Below are 18,968 nucleotides of genomic sequence, written 5' to 3'. Positions count from 1 at the left end.
TATCAGGTCATTACTGAACAAGTACAAGATTTCTTAAACGAACCATCACTTTTTTCAAAAAATGTTTTTTCCATCTGCACTAACATTAAATATCTTAAAAACATTAAAAAGTAGATGACCATATTTTGGGAGAGGTAAACACAGGAGAAAACTGATTATGTGTAGTATTATTACTGTCTCAATACTGCAAAAGGAAAACAAAACGAGGCTTCTGCTTTCTCACTATGTATAATCACAGCTGGATCCCAATTCAAAGGTACATTTCTGCTTGTCTACATTAAAATCCTTTGACTAAAACATACATATTTATTTCTTTCTTTTAATTGTTTCATTTTTCCTATTTGGATCAAGGAAAAGGTCTGTCAGCAAAATCAGCTAACAACCTCATAAGTGCTTGTTTTATGAATCTGGTCCTTAGTCAAGAAGTTACATTCAAAAGTCTTTTAATCACCTTCTGATCAGAATTTATTGGATTGTATCTAAGTTCAAGTTCAAGGGTATTAAAATGTGTAAAGGAGACTATGAAAAAATGGCTGGGTTATAGATTTTAACTTCTTAACTAGAAAACTGACTTCAAATAGATTTTCTAATTTACAATGAATCAAAAGAAAAAACATTAGACCATAGCAAAAGTGGCACAAATGTATCAAAAAGCAAATGAATAAACATTTGAGAAGATTTATTATTAGAAATTGTAATAAATTTTGGAAAGATGAATTGATTTTAGTTAAAAGGTATAACTGACAATTTATTGGGCGGGAAGATGCATTATTTTCCAATTGTTATCCACCTACAGTAAAACTGATTTGTGTCCTATTGTATTTTATGGAAAAGGAGAGAGCAACTTTCAGTGATTTAGATTAAATGTATTAATCATAACCAAGCACTGTGAACTATATATCTACTATTAAAGAAGATTTTTGACATTTAATTCTGTAGCAATATTTTGGCTCTGTACCACTCTTCCTAAATCCAATTCCTGCTACAGTTGGCAGATTTCTCCCTTTTAATTTTATGAGGCTTAAAGTAGCATTTAACCACCCATGCGGTAAATAATGCAGGATTAGAAATATTTAGTGTTTTGTTTCCCTTTCAAGAGTACTAATCCATCAAACCCAAAAATATTCTTTAAAATTTCTATATATTAGTAATATTTAACACCAAACACAATAAAAACCATAACATTAAATAAAGTATCACAGTCTCAATATATTTGTTTCCCTAAACCATTTTCCCTAAGATAGTTTAATAAAAATAAAATGAAAAAATATGCCTATATAAACCTGAAATAAAAATCTCATTTAAGAGAGGTTAAGATAAAAATCAGATCATGATTAGCTTAAATCCACTGAGAAAACTGTAGTAAACAACTCACAATTCTTTAACATTGTACATAGCATGAGAAAGAAATAAACTCTATGTTTATACTGTCAGGCTCTTAAACATAAACTACTCATCCTAGTCTTCCAAACAAAATATCTGAATGTAGACCAAAATATGTATGTTCAGTGTAATATTTAAATGGTTTTTTGATTTTAGGGAAAAATTCAGTTTTTGTTGCAGTCTCATTCTTTTTCTGTTGCTCAGATAAAGTGTTTTTGCTGTAGAAAATCTGCCCTTTGATGATAACCCCCTTCAGGTAATAACTTCTTAAACTTATTCTATATACAGTAAATGGTCTTTAATGTTTCACAAACTATTACATAAATGATTAAATTATAGTTTGCTAAAAAGCATTAAGCAATGCAGTAGACTTAAAAAAAAAAATCATACTTCTGATTTTATTTTTTTTTAAACCCAACTACAAAGTAACACCTAAGATGACTAGGCCAGAAAAATCAGAGGAAAAAAACCTATTTTCTTTATGTACCAGACAGAACTCCAATCGGACCTTGTTTCTTTCTTTCCCCTGCATTGTCAGTCTATTTCCCCTGTTTATGAAGGTCTGTCATATAGTAACACAGAAGAACAAATCATTTAAAAAAAATAGAATATGACTGTAAAAAATACAAACTTGGCAAGACCCCCTAGATTTCTGAGGGCAAGGTGAAGGTGTAGTAGTACCTGGCACTATTTTTAACTCAGTTGCATTAAATTTCCTAGATTTCAAGTTAATAGTGTCCCTTAAACATCTCACAATAAATTGGGGAATATAGTTAAGTTTTCTGTGCGTGCTAGTTTCATAATTTGGTTTTAATGTTTTTCCTACCAATAAATAGTAAGAAAGCTTTAAATGTTATGTAGAAATAAGCAATCCATCTGGACTGTATAGGCATTTGATCGAAAACTCTTTACTTGGAAGGTTATTTTATAAAAGGTTATAATATAAAAAAGAAAGGTTGCCATAATAGTTACTCATCAGATGACAATAAAATAGTCAGAAAATGGATATTTTTTTTTCAATTCTGAGAATTAAAGAAAAGTTAATTTTCCTTGCTCAAATAGCTATAACAAAGTTATTCTGATAATTGCATGTGGTGGTTTTAAAGTCATAACAAAAATAACCATTCAGACAAGGAACTAGACATTTAATCTATAGAAAAAAATAGATTGTCCAGAAGTCAGTTTAAGTCTGTAATTCACTCAACGGACTCTAACATCAAATTGCAAGGGGCGAACGGGAGCAGTTTTTTGAATGGCAATGGGAGTCCTTTGACTGAATTACCGATTTGTATTTGTTCTTTAGACATGCATGGTTACAATATGGTATCATAAAACTCTATAAAAATTCATATGGTATCAGTAGAGAAAACACAATATTAATATTATGTTTTCAAATACATTATACTGGCATTTTAAATGGAAAAGCCAATGTACAACACAAACATACAAATACTATGCTACATGGATTTTCCACCTTTCAATGACAAACCTTCCAATCTTTAGGATTATTAGTTTACTAAGAGTCCCCCAGGTAACTACCTTTCCACTGCATGGCTGCTTATTTATCATATATTTTCTTTTTAAAAATGACTATTTCAATGTACATAATTCTTTACTCTAACTTGATCTTTGCTACTGGCTGCATATAGAATATATTAGTAATATAAAATAACATTAACTTCTGAAACTCCTTCTAGCTGAAGATGTCAAATAGATGTAATATTAATCCACTAAACCCATAAACCAGTGAAGGAGGAAAGGGTCTTACTGAATTCAAGTAAATATCACAGCATCCACTACTGATATGCAGAAATTGTTTACCAACACATACAAATTCTCCACAAAACATGAAGAACACCATATCCCTGAAGCTGCAGGAAGAATTTCAATAGGCAAAATAGTTACCAGTGCTGGAACCTGGACAGGATTTAAAGATTAACATTCCATATTAGCCACTACTCAGTTTTACATCTTGTCTGAAAGCTGTCACCTTTTGCAACATAATGTCTCTAATGACATATTGTTACACTGATTCATTGTTGACTCAGAGGGAAAAGTAGTGAATCATCTATGTTCTTACATTACTGTATGTTCCTTGGAAGTCACCAAACCTAGCACTCACCCTGACTGAAACACCTTAGATTGTATAATATCCAGAACCACCGAATAAAGTGTTATGGCAGGTGGCATGGACAACAATAAGAAAGTCCTGAGTGCCAGTCAAGGCTTGAAAAAGACATTCTCTGTGGTCTTAGGAAAGTCACAACCTCTTCCTCTGTTACTGCAGCTGTAAAATAGGTAAAATACTGACCTACCTATCTCATACAGGCATTAAAGTTTAGATTTTTGTAAAAAAAAAAAATTAAAGATTCTGCACACAATATTTTAAAATAGTGCAAAATTCTGCATATTTGTCAAAATAACACAATATAATCATGCCAGTTTCAATTATTTTGCTAATTTATTTCAAAATAGCTGTCAGCAAATATATCTGTGATAATACAGACAACAAAAAAGACACAGGAAATGTTTTTTGACAAATACATTACTTACTAGGTGTATTAATACAGAACTTTGAGTCATTTAAACTACAATACAGAAATTAATTTCCCACACCCCTCAGAAGCATGGGGGTGTCAGGAGGAATGGAGGAGATGAGGGAGAAGAAAGCAGCTTGGGGGTGAACCTGAAGGGTTGTTGGATGTGGGTGGGAGAAGTAGAGAAAAAGCTTTTTAGGGGGAATCGGAGGGATTGTTAGGGAGGCTCCGCCCTACAGACCCTTGTCCCCGTGTTCCTTCCTCCCTTTTATCCCCCCTCCCCAGGTTGCCCTTAAACCCCCTCTCATTCAAACCCTGGCTCAACGCTGTCACCCCTTTAACTCCTTTGCCCCCTCCACAGTCTGTCCCCTCCACTAGCCCTTCTGAACTCATCTGTGTGACCCCCCTCAAAGCAGCCGTGCGTGTCTTGCGCTCTCTGGTCCATGCCTCCTGTATTAGGTTAAAGATTAGTTTTAGCCTTAAGGGTGACCTGCAAGTATTTTAAAAATTAAATAAAATGTAGGGCTACTATACAATATGCCAAATGCCAAAAGTTAGCAGGATGCAGTGCTGTAGCCGTATTGATCCCTTGATATTTCAGAGACAAGATGGGTGAGGTAATCTCTTTTATTGGACCAACTTCTGTTGGTGAGAAAGACAAGATTCTGAACTTACACAGAGCTCTTTTTCAGGTTACCAAGATCATTTAGCTCAAAAAATTTTAAACACTGCAAGAAAAAAAAAGTTTACTCTCAGTGGGTAGTCAATTTTCCTTTGCTTCAGTGTTTGGGAAAATGAATGTTTAATTTCATATGAGATATTAACACATGCACAATTTATTTGCAAGCCATGTTTAAACTCTGAATTTCACAACTTGTTTCCTAGATCTTTCCTCCCCACTCAAGGCTTCCAGGACTAAATTTTCAGTGGGCCTGAAAATTACATTTTGATATACATTTTGTGGACGCAAAACTGATGCACTTGCAAATTTTTGCAGGCTCAGTTAAGGACATTCTTTGAATATCTGACCCTTAAAATACCATTTAGCTTTCTTTGTATCTACATAACTAAGATCACGAATTAAAAAAATAAACAAATAAATAAATAAATAAAAAATCAAGGAATTATAGTAGAAGAGCATCTATTTTATTTTCATTATATAGCTTGCATTAAAAAAAGTGACAAACTGACCAAAGCATTTCAACTGTGGCCCTGTTTGTTCATCACATAGTACAGTACCAAAATAATTAACTCAGATAAATACACTATTTTTGAGCTCATAGATAAGTCTCCCAATGACAAACTATTGAAGATTGTGCTCAAGGTTTAGTTTCATTCATCACCCTCAGAGCTGCCTCCTGCATAGTATTTTGTAGCGTGTGTGTATTGCGCGCGCACACACACACACACACACACTAAAATAGTGTATAATAAAAATATACACTGTACTAGATATAAAAAAGCAAAAATATAAACTACTCTCACTTTAAATCACAATCCAAATTATGAAACATTCTAATTCCCAGTTTAGATATGATGGCAACTCATTTGAGGCTCCTTTATATAAAAGGATAATTGAAACACATGATGTCTATGTAATCAGGTCAGGGGGAAAAAAAATCAATAGCTCAGCTGCTAATATAGGTCTGGAAAACAAAAAGGAAATGCACAGAAAGATAATAATGTAATAAAATTCTTGGAGTTCTACTCAGTATTATGAGTATGGAAGGAAAGTGTCTCAATAGGCCTTGTCCAGATTAGGCATTTTAGCCACCGGTGGATCTACACCAGTGCATAACTCTACAGCAGATAGACTAATATCACCATAAACCATTATTTGCAACATGCAGCTTATCACTGCTTGAAACCAGGATAACCCACACCAATCAAATCACAGTTTATACTGGCTTTGCCTATACAGTTTTGTGGTTTGCCCCAGTTCAGGTACACTGGTGGCTGGTCATTAATGGCTATACTCAGGAGAAATACTGAGTGTACATAATGCCGAAGCTGAAAATGTATCCTCCTAATGTTCTAAGGCACATGCCTCAGATGAAAATGTATTAATAGAAGAGCTCCGTCCATTTCCTTAGTGGATCAGATATCTAGTAGAGCACCAACAGAAGGTAAATATTTTATAGGAGTAGCCCATTTTCCTCAAAACTGAAGGGGAATTAAGAAAATATTCGAGAGAACATCAGACCCCTGGGGAACAGATTTGGGTTTTACAGACAAAGCTCAAGTGACAGTGGGATAAGTATTGCTAGAGATACTTCATAACACCAATGGGTGTGGACAATTGGCTTGGTGTGCCCAAGGGTCCTCTTCTCACTATAATCTATCAAATGGGAAAACAACTTCCTATCAGCAACTGAAAGAAACTCTAAAGCATGCTTCCCCACAGAGAAGTTCATGATAGGCCCAAAATTAATGACTCAAGAATATCTGCTCAGCCACTAGAGCTTTGTATTTTTAACACTTCATAGGAACAAAGCCAAAGCACAATTAAGTTCTTTACAAAGGGCAAACAGGTCTATTTTACAGATGAGAAAACTTAAGACACAGATTAAATGGACTTCCCAATATCATAAAATAAGTCAATAGCAGTTTCTGGAACAGAACTTAGATCTTCTAGTTCTCAGTCCCATGCCCTAAAGATTAGAGTACACTAGTTTTTTAGGTAAATTCCTCTAATTGACCTTCAATTGACTATAATATGGTTTGTACGTGCCACATTCACTTGTTCTACTCATTATTTGATATTGAGCTTTTCTGATATTAGATATCTGAAGGCAAGCAGGAAGACAGTAGGTTCATAGGCTACCAAAATAATGCTACCAGCAACTTAAAAGGCAGAAAGACAAAGATGAAGCATTTTAGGAAGTGAACTGCTTGTAAGATTTCTTTGTTTTGGCCAACAAAAGAATAAATGAAGTTCTTCTACAATGTCACATACTTTCTAAGGGAGAATACAGAAAATATCACCTCCATCTCTACAAAAGATGATTACAAAAGACAAAAGATGATTAATTTACAGTTAATTTTACAAGATGCTGCTGCTAAGCAGTTATTTATAGGAATCTTCTTAGAAAAGACAGAGGGCAAAATTGAAAATAAAGTTCTTATTTTGAGTACTGTATGTCCAGAGAAGAACAGTTTGCATTAAGGTTTGTCTTATGGAATTTAGCAATGGGCATGAAAAAACCACCATAAACCTACACTAACCGTCTCCGAACCAAAAGGATATTGTAAGTCAGTTGGAAAATTCCAAAAGTCTAGGAAACAGCTAGGAGAAGAAGACAGAGTATGTCTTCTTTATGGTAAATTGCAGAAATTGAGGAATAATCTTGTTTCTCATTCTAATTTCATAATAGAAAATAAGTATTCTTCTTCTACTAACATGGTTATGTCTGCGAAGAGTTTTAGAAATAGACTAAAGCCAGGAGAAAGATGCTGATTCAAAAGCAAAATCAGCATCAAACATGCAGCATACCCTGGTTTAGAAGTAAACTATAGAGTAATTGTAAAAGCTCATTTGCTTCCAGGTTAAGATGAATTAAAAGAGAAAATTATTCAGCTCAACAATTCATAGAACTTTTCACACTGAATACATTTCTAAGATAAGTGTTCAAAAATGTAAGAAGCCCACATGGAATTTCTGAGCCTAGTCCCGAAGGTAACCATCTTGTTAAAAAATTATGCCCTTTTTAATACTGTAGTAGAAGAGATTTTAAGCCAGTTTCCAACACTCATTAATGTTAGGGTCATAGAAGAAAGACGTTATTGCTTAATATTTTAAAAAGTATGTGATTTGATTACTTATTATTTTGACAGTTGAACTATAACCAGAACGTCTAATATGAACTTCACCTACTGTATATGTACTGATGGTTTTAATAATCGGTATTATGCAGTTGTGCTTAGAGGTATATTTCTGTATTTTGATCAGTGCTGCATGGAAAGGCCTACCTGCATTTGCATGGTAATGTAGATTTGTTATCTCAACAAAGTAGCAAATAACTGACATGTTAGTCATATTTGATTTTTGTTAAGCACCAATTGTGCTAAGTGTTTTATTGGCATGTTTAAAGACACTGTCCACATCCTAAGGAGTTTATAATCTTGGTAAACACCATACAAAATACAAGAAAGGGGAAACAAAGGCAAGATGGCATAATACCAAGAAAGAGTGAAAGTCTTTTTATATCTGAACTTTATATATTATTCTCCCTTTGCGCTCTGTAATTTTAACACATTCCCACATCCATGGCAATGACAGGGTAACAACCATAACTATTCAGAGAGAGATAAACCAGATTATGATTTCACTGTTGCAGATTTCAGCTGTATACAAAATAACCTTAGACTACATAAGTGGTGGGGAAATGTAAATTCAGAAAGTATTAAACACACGCAACGTTCTTTCAAAGAACTCCACTTCCAAAAATTTTGGCATAACTTCATAAAATATAAGAATGTTAGGTATCAGTTTTTTCATGTACAAAATCTCCATTTATTAACTCCCAATTAGAGATTTAGCATTCTCATTTTTTATCTGGGTTTCATTATTCTCCTCCATCCCCTGCCAAACAATAAAAAGTCTCTGTTCCAGATCTAACATTTTCAATGAAACCAGACCCAACTTTGATGCAAGCGAATCAAATGTATATTGTAGATTTTTAACATCTGGTAGAGCTGTTTCCAAAGTTTCGTAAGTAACCACTATTTCAATTTATTTAGGAGTTAGGTCTCTTATTGGTTAAATGGACTGACTCAGAAGCAGTAATGGCTTGTGGACACCATGGAGGAAATTGAGCAGAAGAAAGAATATATGTCCCATGCCTCATTAAATTCCCTTTGGTGTTGCATTAAAAGACAGATGGGTAATGTGTTTAACTACCTTTAATTTTATGATTTTTCACTGTATTTTGGTAATTGATTTAAACTAAGTTAGTGTGTGTTAGCAAACTGAATTTGGTATCCAACTTTTGTGATAACTGTTTGGCTCACGAATTGTGACCTCAGGGGAGCAGAGAAAGGACAGAATATTTCTTCTGCCTGTTTCCTGGATCACTGGCACAAAGAAGGCTATGGTCTCCCTCAGACAAAACCCCATACTGACTAGTAAAGGTCAGTGTGGGTGAAGAAAGCCAAGTGACATAAGATGGAGAGGTTTTTTAAGCTTTCAGCCCTACCATAGCACATGTAAAACTCAACCTATTTAGAGGACAACGTTCAACATTTTAATCAGTAGAGTTATAATTGATTCTTACTCTGACACTACTTTAAACCAACCTGCTTATTATTTGAATGCTGCTTGTGTACCAGTTTGAGAATAACTGACCTATGGGATACAAGAAACCATTATAATTAAAGTTCATTTTATGATGGGTCAACTAAACTGTTATTAACACAGGTTAGAAAAAAAATCATTTACAGTATTCTCCTAGGCTCTCACCATGACATGGCCAGAATTGATATCTGAGTAGTCAATGAAAGTGAAAGCTTTAAATAAAATGCATTTCAGAGTTTATTCATGGTGACAAGTGTATCTTACTTTGTGAAATGTACTTCTGGTTTGAGAAAAATGGGTAGTTTTCCTTTAATCATGACACCTACTACTGGATCCTCTCTCTCAAAACCTTCTCTTCAGACTTATAACTCTCAATCTTTTTTGTTCTTTAATTGAATTTTTTAATACCCAATCTTATGTTGTAAGAAAATATTCCTTTGGATAACAGATCCTGTTATAGCCCTACTAGCATTTAACACAATTTTCAAGTTATTTTGACCAGTAACATATTTTTTGAAATATCGCTAAAGAAATTCTATCAATTCTTCAATTATAGAACCGCTAGGAGCTGAAGCACTTCAGTTCGCTCTCATAAAAATTATCACAGAAGACAATAAAAAGTGCACAAATATTTCTGATCCAACCCCATATAGAAGAATCCCTCAAAATCATGAAATGGCATGCAAGAGATGTAGGCCTCTCCAAAGCTGAGCTGGAGATTGCCTCTCTGAGCACAAATCATCAAGAAGCTTCTGCTAAGATTTTCTGAGAGACCAGTGTCCTACTTAGACCATATTTTAAAGAGAAAAGCAAAGACACCAAAGGAAATCAAAGCAGAAGTGCTCTTCAACCAGATCTTGAGGAGAAACACCTCTCAAATTTAGCTTTCCTCCTTTATTGTGCTTCCTGAATAATAAAAACAAGACAAGACCGGACCAGAAATGATGTCACAACTATATTCAATAGAGCTTAAATAGTATATAGCAGGGCTCAGTCAAAAAAGAAAAAGGAGCAGCAAAGCAGCAATTCTGAGGGATCTCGGGGCCTGAAATAGGCTTATCCTAGTATCAATTCAAAGACCAGGCCTAGAGTGGAAGATATGTATAAGTCAATTCTTTTTACAGCTTAGTTTACTGCTGTCACATCTTAGGTATCAGGCCAGAAAGAAAGCGGAGTTAGCAAGAAGCACAATCAATGCTTAGAAAGCTCGAAGTTCATCACAATGACTTCACTTCTCAGAGAATAGGTTGTATCTGGAGTCAAATGGAGTGTGGCAATAGCAAGGTCCAAGAACAGGAGCATCAATATTTTAAATATCTTAACATTCTTACCCTTTTCACTGGAAACCTTGCACACAAAATGATGAAGATGTTAACATAATGAGCACCAAGTTGAGCAAAAACGTGAAAAAACTTTTTTCCAACGGTAAGAACTGTCCATTTCTAGTATCTTTAGTTCATAGTTCATGTATTTTCTTTCATCAATTAAGCTTTTTTTCTGACAGACTAGTAAACTAAAAATTAGTGGTCTGGAATTGACTGAACAAAAACATACCAGTTTGATCTAGTGAAGAAAAAGAGGAGCCACCTATTAGTATCATAGCAAAAATGTGTAATTGGATAAAGAGAAGCAGAATTTGGATTCTAAGCCCTGGTCTGACCTGGCGAGTTGGCAGCGTAGCTTGTGTAACTCCCGTAGACTGCTATGCTTCCCTTCTGCGCGGTGTCTTCACTGCACTGCACCGACGGGAACCACGTTCCCGTCGACGCAGTGCTACGCTACTTGAGGGGGGTAGTTTTACTCAGTCAACTTTCTGATTGATTGAGCGGGTCTATACTGACCGCTCAGTAGATCCAGAAAGATCGATCTGGCGGCAGCAACTTTGCCGCCATCAGTATAGACATACCCTAATAAATGTGAATGTCAGACTCACTACATCATTTTGTTAAATACTGAAATCGCTTTGGTAACTTGAAGGGGATCCCAGATATAGTACCACATGTGCTGAAAATGTGTAGTATTAAAGAATTCATATTAATGACCTGGATGATGGAGTAGCAAGTACGCATCTGCAGATGACACCAAGTTGGGAGGAGTTCAAAGCACTTTGGAGTACAGGATTAGAATTCAAAAAGACCTTGACAAATTAAAGAATTAGTCCAAAATCAACAAGAAGAAATTCAATAAAGACATGTAAAGTACTACATTTAGGAGGAAAAATCAAATGCACAACAAAATGGGGAGTAACAGGCTAGCACTGCTGAAAAGGATCTGGGAGTTAGAGTGAATCACTAACTGAATATGAGTCAACAGTGTGATGCAGTTGCCAAAAAAGGCTAATAACATTCTGGGATGTATTAACAGGCGCATTGGATGTAAGACACAGGAGGTAATTGTACTGCTCAACTCGGCATTGGTGAGGTCTCAGCTGGAGTACTATGTCCAATTCTGGGCGCCATACTTTAGGAGAGTTGTGAATTAATCGGAGAGAGTCCAGAGAGCAACAAAAATGATAAAAGGTTTAGAAAACCTGACCTAAGAGGAAAGGTTAAAAAAAACTGACCATGTTAAGTCTTCAGAAAAGAAGATGAGGAGGATCTGCAAACAGTCCTCAAATATATTAAGAGCTGTTACAAAGAGGATGGCGATCAATTATTCCCCATGTCCATTGATGGTAGAACTAGAAGTAATGGGCTTAATCTGCAGCAAGAAAGATTTAGGTTAGAGATAAGGAAAAACTCTCTTACTATCAGGGTAGTTAAATTCTGGAATAGGCTTCCAAGGGAGGTTGTGGGATCTTATCATTCCAGGTTTTTAAGAACAGGTTGGACAAACACCTGTCAGGTATGGTCTAGGACTCTAGGTTTACTTGGTCCTATCTCAGTGCAGGTGGCTGGACTTGATATTTTCTCAAGGTCCCTTCCAGCCCTACATTTCTGGGATTCTACAGTACTACTGCTCAGCATTACTATATTTGTATTTCCTATAGTAAGAATGCTGTACATTGATATAATGGGCACATGAAGAAATGTGACCAGAGTAAGATAAATCTTAGTAGGCCAACTCCCACTGAACTCAGCAGATTTTTATGTAATACGTCTATTAAAAAGAATCTACTATTGATATGTAGCATGAGTTACAAAAAATAGGCTTAGAACATTTTTACATCTTTGGAATTATAACATGCCTATTACAAACATGAAGCACTTTAAATAAAAAGTTCAGTGTACAGAAAAATTACACAGATATTTATAATAATTTTAAAAAACTACAGTAGAACCTCAAAGATACAAATATCTCGGGAATGGAGTTTGTTCATAACTCTGAAATGTTTGTAACTGAACAAAACATTAGTACAGTACTCTGCTGTCAGTGTCTTCCAGCTGATGCTGGGAGAGATCTCTGCAAAGGTGGCACCTGGCAGCACTGCCTGGTTTGCAAGCAGTTCCCTGCCCTCTTCCTGTTTCTTGCCTTTGGGCTGAACTGGGGGGGCCTGCCCTGCAACCTTGGCACTACAAGTCCCAGCCCTTAGTCGCCTCTCCCCAAGTCTTGCTCTGCTCTGTGCACTGCTTGCCGCGCTCCAGAGGCAGCACGTGGCAGGGGATTCGTGACAGCCCCTGCCCTTCTGTCCCTTGAACTCCCAGAGGTGCTGGCAGGATCTAGGAGTGCAGCCGCAGGCAAAGCTTGGGCTCCATCAGTGGACAGTCTGTGGCCCTTTAAACGCAGCCTGTGGACATCAGTTCTGACTCCGGCTCCCACTCCAAGCCAGGCTTTGGCTGCAACAGCAGCAGCTCAGCTGTTGCCTGAGCTTGCAAGCTTGTTTTCAACCCCACCCGGAGAGGGACAATGTGAAAACATTGAGAGTAGAGTTGGGGACAGAAAACCCAGATGTGTCTATTGTACCTTTAACATGCAATATGGGCACTGTATAGTATTTGCTTTCAATTCTTTTTTCCCCTCCTCAGCTGCTGCCTGCTTGCTTACTTCTGGTTTCACATGGTGTTCCCTTGACCAGTAAGTTCATGGCTCCAGTGTTCATATATCTGAGGTTCTACTGTATGTTAAAAATGTTGAGGCTTCAAAGTGAAGCATTCAAATCATTAAATGCCAAATTTAAGGTTGTCTTCCAACCTTGTCTCTACCTCTTTAAGTTACTATATTGTAATACATAAACACAAATACATGAGCATATGCTATTTTTCCATAGTATGTTTTATTGAGTGTGCAGGTTGGACAATGCATAGTGAATAGCAGCTGTTCGATGTTTATATTTATTCTCACTGTTCAATATAAGCCTATCCATTTCACAATGCTCCATCAAACCTGCACACTGGATTAGACAGGGATCTTCATGCAACATGCCTTGCTGAAGTAGAATATCAAACATTAGATTTCAGCATTACTGCATGAACCAAATATATGAGTCAGATCGTTAAAAAAGTGATTCAGCTCACAAAATAAGTACACTAATGACAGAGAGAAGCATGAGAGACTATGTTCAAATGTAAGAACAGACCCATTAAAACTTACATCTGAATATTTTTCTGACAGACAACTGTTGTGCCAAGTTAAGGACTAATGTAAATTGAAAGCCATCCAACTGATACACAAACACCAATATCCCACCCCAGATTGTCAGTCCTCAATTCTTGTAACAGAAATACCATCTTAAGAAGGTATTCAGTCATACATGGAGGTACTGCCTTAAAACCACAAAACGCAATAGGTATTATGACATTACCCAGCTGGTGATCTTATATTTAACATGAATTTTGTTTTTTAATAGAGGAAGATCATGTAACAAAGTATAACCATAACTAAAAAATGTCTTCTTCCACAGCAGCTCAAAAATATTTTCAGGGTTGCATTAATTACCATGGTCTTGATTCTGCAACAGAATTCCTGCCGGTGGACCCATGGAAGAGCCCCACTGTCTTGGGTTTTGCACAGTACAAGGGTCTTCCTGAACTGAACTTATTGCAAGATCGGGGCTATGTGTACAAGTACACACGCTTTGACTAAATATAATTCATATGTGTGAGTTACACACTGGCATACCTCACTGTACAATGTCCATTTTTTTCCTCTTCTCCTTTTCAAAGTCTGTATCACTACTCTTGAGCAGACATCATGCTCATCTCCGTTAAAAATGAAAGAATTAGGTCACCATCACAATTCTGTTCAATGGGTTGAGTCTGCAATATTCTTCTTTGCTCAGGATATTAATCTTTCTAAAAGCATTCTAGCTCTTCAGTGTAACAATCTAACAGCAGTAATTACTTTTTGTTCTGCGTTATCAGATGTCAGGTATTAAATATTTTTTTTCGTTTTGTCACTGGAATGGTGTATTTAAAAGATTTTCTTTGAAAATCACTCATTGATAACAAACAAGCTTGTGTATTCTGACATGAAGAACCAAAATTTCCAAGCTGGATACAATGGGTATGCTTGCAAAAATAACTGGACATCCAGGATGCATGCAGATCAGGAAATTATGATGCTAACCACCAGCTAGTTGTATATTTGCCCAATATATACTCCCCCCTCCCACCCCCAAAAAAAAAATGGGGCTTCACAGAGGATTTTACCCTCCTTTGAAATTGGCATCTTCCGAGAGACACACACATATTGTTATTATATAACAAATTTACTATTTAGAAATGATTCAGTTATCTTTCTTTAATGAATAGCATGCATGTTATGAATATTACTGTAAAGGAAACTACTTTATTATTAATAGGTATGAGCTTTTCTTGAAAGGGAGATGGGTGCTTAAGACAATCCAAAATTGTACCAAAAAGCAACACATATCTTATTATATATACGCATATGCAGTATATTTCCATCAACTGAAACTTAATCACCTTTTTACTATTTAGAAGGGAAAGACAGTTTTTAGGGTGGTTAAGATATGTATCATCAATACCATGAAGCTAATCTATCAGTTGTAATAGCTCCTATAAAATACCAGAGCGAGATCGCAATAAGACTAGAAAATGGGCTACAAATCCCAGATATGCTCAAGCAAGCAGTGAACCAAAAATAAAAATAGGTAGCTCTGAAATCTGGAACTATATAGCATTCATCTTATTCATGACCACTAAAGATAGAGTTCATAGGCCAAGGTTTTAAAGTGTCTTATTCAGCTCTGAATGGCAATTACAAAATTTCCCCTCTTCCAAAATGGTTAAATTTCCAGTACTGCTTTTCTATGCTCTGCATATGCAATATCTTTTAAAGTTTCCACCATCACACTATTCTAATTAAGCAACTTAACAGTGCTCTCTTATAATGAGGTTAGATCACAAAGGCTGAAAACTTTGGAATTTATCATTCTGGGATACAGTTACTATCAGAGAGAACACTCAAGTTATTATATTGAAATGAGCTCTCTTTGCTCTCCCTTCGCTGCTCAACTCCTATTTTGATAAGAATTACAGCTCACTTCCATGAATCTTTTTGTAAACACAATTTTTAAAGCTGTCTCTCCTTCTCTTTCTTTCATCTCCCTCCAAAAAGAGTTTTCAGACCCATACAGTTTCCTTTGAAAAAGCAGTGATAACTGGACTTTCTCCCTTATTTATCAACATCACTGTTCCTAAAACTGAGGGGGATCTTTTTGTGGTTAGAGGCTCTGGGGATTTTGTGATGTGCATATATGAGTATGAGATCACTAACCTTATTTTAACATATGGCCTAAAAAAACAAAAACAAAACAAAGATATGAAGTTGAGGGTGAAAGACGAGAGTTTTCCAAAGAAAAAAGAGGAGTACATTAATCCTATGTGCCACACGCTATCAGGTGCATTTGAGTAACTTATCAATTTTGATGCTCTTTTACAAATATAAGGAAGTTAAAAAGTAAAAATAATCTCTCTCTACAATGTGATAAGTTCATAATATAAAGCATTAAGGAACAGTCTTCTAATTAACAGTTTATTTGGACCATTCCATTATAATATCATAGTGTTGGAAGGAGAAGAATAAAAAAAACAACCAACCATAAAAGTTGTTAGAAGTGGTTTAGCAATCCAGTTTGCACACTGTAAAAGAATGAACCACTTGAGCTATACACAAACATTAGGATATCGATGAAAGAGGAATATGCATTTGTTCTTTGGGTTTTTGTTTTGTTATAATAATGGGGGGGAAAAACAGTTCAAATTGATTTGAATGAAAAAAAGCATGCCTACCAATGCAGCTGGGTTTCCTGAAACCTTTTTGATGTTCCTTGCTGGCATTCCATGAAGATGACTAAATCTACTCTGGAAACCTACAAGTAAGAATGAGAACCCAGTTTAAAAATATTTTATATATTACATACAATCGCATTCCTAAAGTTATTGTAAGTCACAGTGGTTCCAAACCTTTTTGGCTTGAGGGCCACAGATATCGTTACAACCCTGAAGGACCACCAGTCTCTGCCAGCAGCCCTCCTCCTTTCCCCCCCAGTGCAGCCAGACAGAAGGAGTTCAGTGAGGAGGCTGCCTCCCTCCTCACTCATCTCCCATCCTCCTGGCTGCAGCAGGGAAACCGCACGTCCTGTAGCTCCATGCACTCCACCTGGGTTCCTAGGCACTGGCTCCCTTCCACAACCAAGGGGATGGGAGATCACTTCTCCCCTCTCTCTGGCTCCAGCAGGGACCACAGCGCCTTGGGACTCAGGCGGAGTGCTTTGCCACGCTCTCTGCTACAGCCAGGGAGAGGGGCTCTTGGCTCCATCCTCTTGGCTGCAACCAGGAGACTGCACCAGTTTTTTAGCCATACGGCAAAGCGCTCCACCTGGGTCCTTAGACAACAGCTCCCTTCTGCAGCCAGTAGGAGGGGAGCAGCAGGCCACTTTGAAAGCCCCCGGCAGACACTTTTGGCCCCTGGGCCACAGGTTGGGAACCACTGCTGTAGGAGATGGGAACCAAAAGGAATAGAAAACATTTGTTCTTAGCTTTATATCTGTACCATTTTGTTTAGTTTCTAAAACTACTGAATTGTTTTATGAAAGCTACTGAATTACAAGTTTAGGGCCTGATACTGCAAACTCTGACCCACACAAAAGGTATATTTACACTCCATCAAAGGGTACAGATTTGCAGTTTGTGTAGACATATCTGTGCTACCTTTAATCTAGCTAATTTGCTAAAAACATCAGTGAGGATGCAGAGTTGTGGGCTTCGGCACAGTCTGCACAAGTGACTACATAACCTGTGGGGTCAAGTGGCTTTTGTGCAACCCACATTGAAGCCTGAGCTGATGTTGCAGCACACCCACTACTATTTTTAGCAACCTATTAATAGGTTAAACCTAATGCAGGTATGTCCATGCAAGCTGAAAACTACACCGTCATCTGCAGTGTAGGTGTGCCCAAAAAATCCACTGAAGTCACTGCATTCAGTGTGGGAATACAGGTTTGCAAGTCCAGTGCCTAAGAAAAAAGGATAAATTTTTTACCTCCTGAACTGTGCAATCACTGGCAATTTTAGCTCTCATTTCTAATCTTAGCACTACTCTAAAAGAATTGTGAGAATTCTCAAGCTGATGAGACTCCAAGATCAAGACCGACTACCTCACACTTTACATATCAGATGCAGGCCACAGACCTCTTTCCATTGAACCCAAGCTATTATATTATTCTGCCCTTGAGTGTTACTGACCTCTCTTCCCTGAATGGGACATAAGAGGGAAAGCACCAGTTAAGATACTTTCAAAGACAGGATCAGGCAATTCTTTCTCCAATTCCGTAGAGTCCTCCTGTTCCCACCAGGGACCGATCCCAGTGATTCCACATGCACCGCCAGATTCATTTTCATGAAACCAGTCACTCTGCTCATCATCACCTGTGTAAATATTATAACCCCCCCCCCCCCAAAAAAAATACAGGTTTATTATCCACAGAAACCACACTTGTAATCACAATTTTTTTTTTTTTTTGGCTTTATAGTTGTACTACAATTATTTGTATATAGCAACTCTGCTTGGAGAATAGGTTTTAATAGCATGACAAGTATTGCCATCAATAAGAACACATAAAATGTAATGTTTTAGAACCAATTTAGAAATGTGAAAAACAATAATAAACTGGTTAATCCTTTGGCGATAACTGCAGGAAAATCCATTTAAGTTACTGCACTTTTCCCATTAACAAAAAACAAGCCTTAATCTCCTGCTGGGAATTAAAAGGTATAAAACTGTGAAACCAGTTCTTTGCAGTTGATAATGGTATATAATTAGCTTAATTTCATGATTTGTATGGCATGTAAAAGGGGGAAAACGATCATGAACAGATGTGACTAAATAAAATTAATCTGATTAAGTTCATTAAGAAATAAGTTTTGAAAAAGTTTATTTTAAATAAAAAATGACAGAACCATGAAATATACTGAGAAACGTATTGCATTATGTAGCTGGTCATTTTTAGGAAAAATGTTTTATGGACATTTTCAATATTAGAGAGAGAGACTGGCTAAAGCAAGAAAAATTCAACATTAAAGCTCAAAGTCCGCTTTCAGTTAACCTGATATAAAAATAAACCTTTCACAAACATTAATTAAAAGATGAACTGCTAAATTTAAAAAGCATGCAAACATTTTCGCTAATTTTATTTCAATCTGGCTCTATTCCTCTTTCATATAGTTTTTCCACAAACTTTGGTACTAATGAAATTTGTTCAAATATTTGGTCACAGAGAGTCAGTTAAATGAAACAGCCTATAACTAAGAAATGAAATTTGTGAACAGAAAAAGGATTAAATAGTACTAAAA

At 36.3% G+C, this 18,968-nt stretch overlaps 1 protein-coding gene across 8 annotated transcripts in view; it reads right to left on the bottom strand.

The window, feature by feature from the left end:
- GPATCH2 (G-patch domain containing 2) overlaps positions 1-18,968 on the bottom strand; it is a 195,307-nt gene that overhangs the window by 132,769 nt on the left and 43,570 nt on the right. For 7 of the 8 annotated variants that reach the window (XR_010922974.1, XR_010922975.1, XR_010922977.1 and 4 more), the window contains exons 4-5: positions 17,862-18,044; positions 16,407-16,486 (exon numbers count right to left, since the gene is read on the bottom strand). Coding sequence is in view for 4 of the 8 variants with exons in the window: in XM_067564947.1 (XP_067421048.1) it covers positions 16,407-16,486; positions 17,862-18,044 (263 nt within the window). In the remaining 4 variants the exon portion in view is untranslated. Of the gene's footprint in view, positions 1-16,141; positions 16,257-16,406; positions 16,487-17,861; positions 18,045-18,968 lie in introns of those variants that run through there. The other variant, XM_067564949.1, reaches the window with a different exon arrangement.

Source organism: Emydura macquarii, unplaced genomic scaffold (assembly GCF_026122565.2).
Source record: "Emydura macquarii macquarii isolate MOO-44397 ecotype Brisbane River unplaced genomic scaffold, CSIRO-AGI_Emac_v2 contig_2676, whole genome shotgun sequence".
NCBI classification, from domain to species: domain Eukaryota; kingdom Metazoa; phylum Chordata; order Testudines; family Chelidae; genus Emydura; species Emydura macquarii.
Note: the sequence above shows the minus strand (reverse complement) of the source record. Positions and strands in the feature narration are given on the sequence as shown.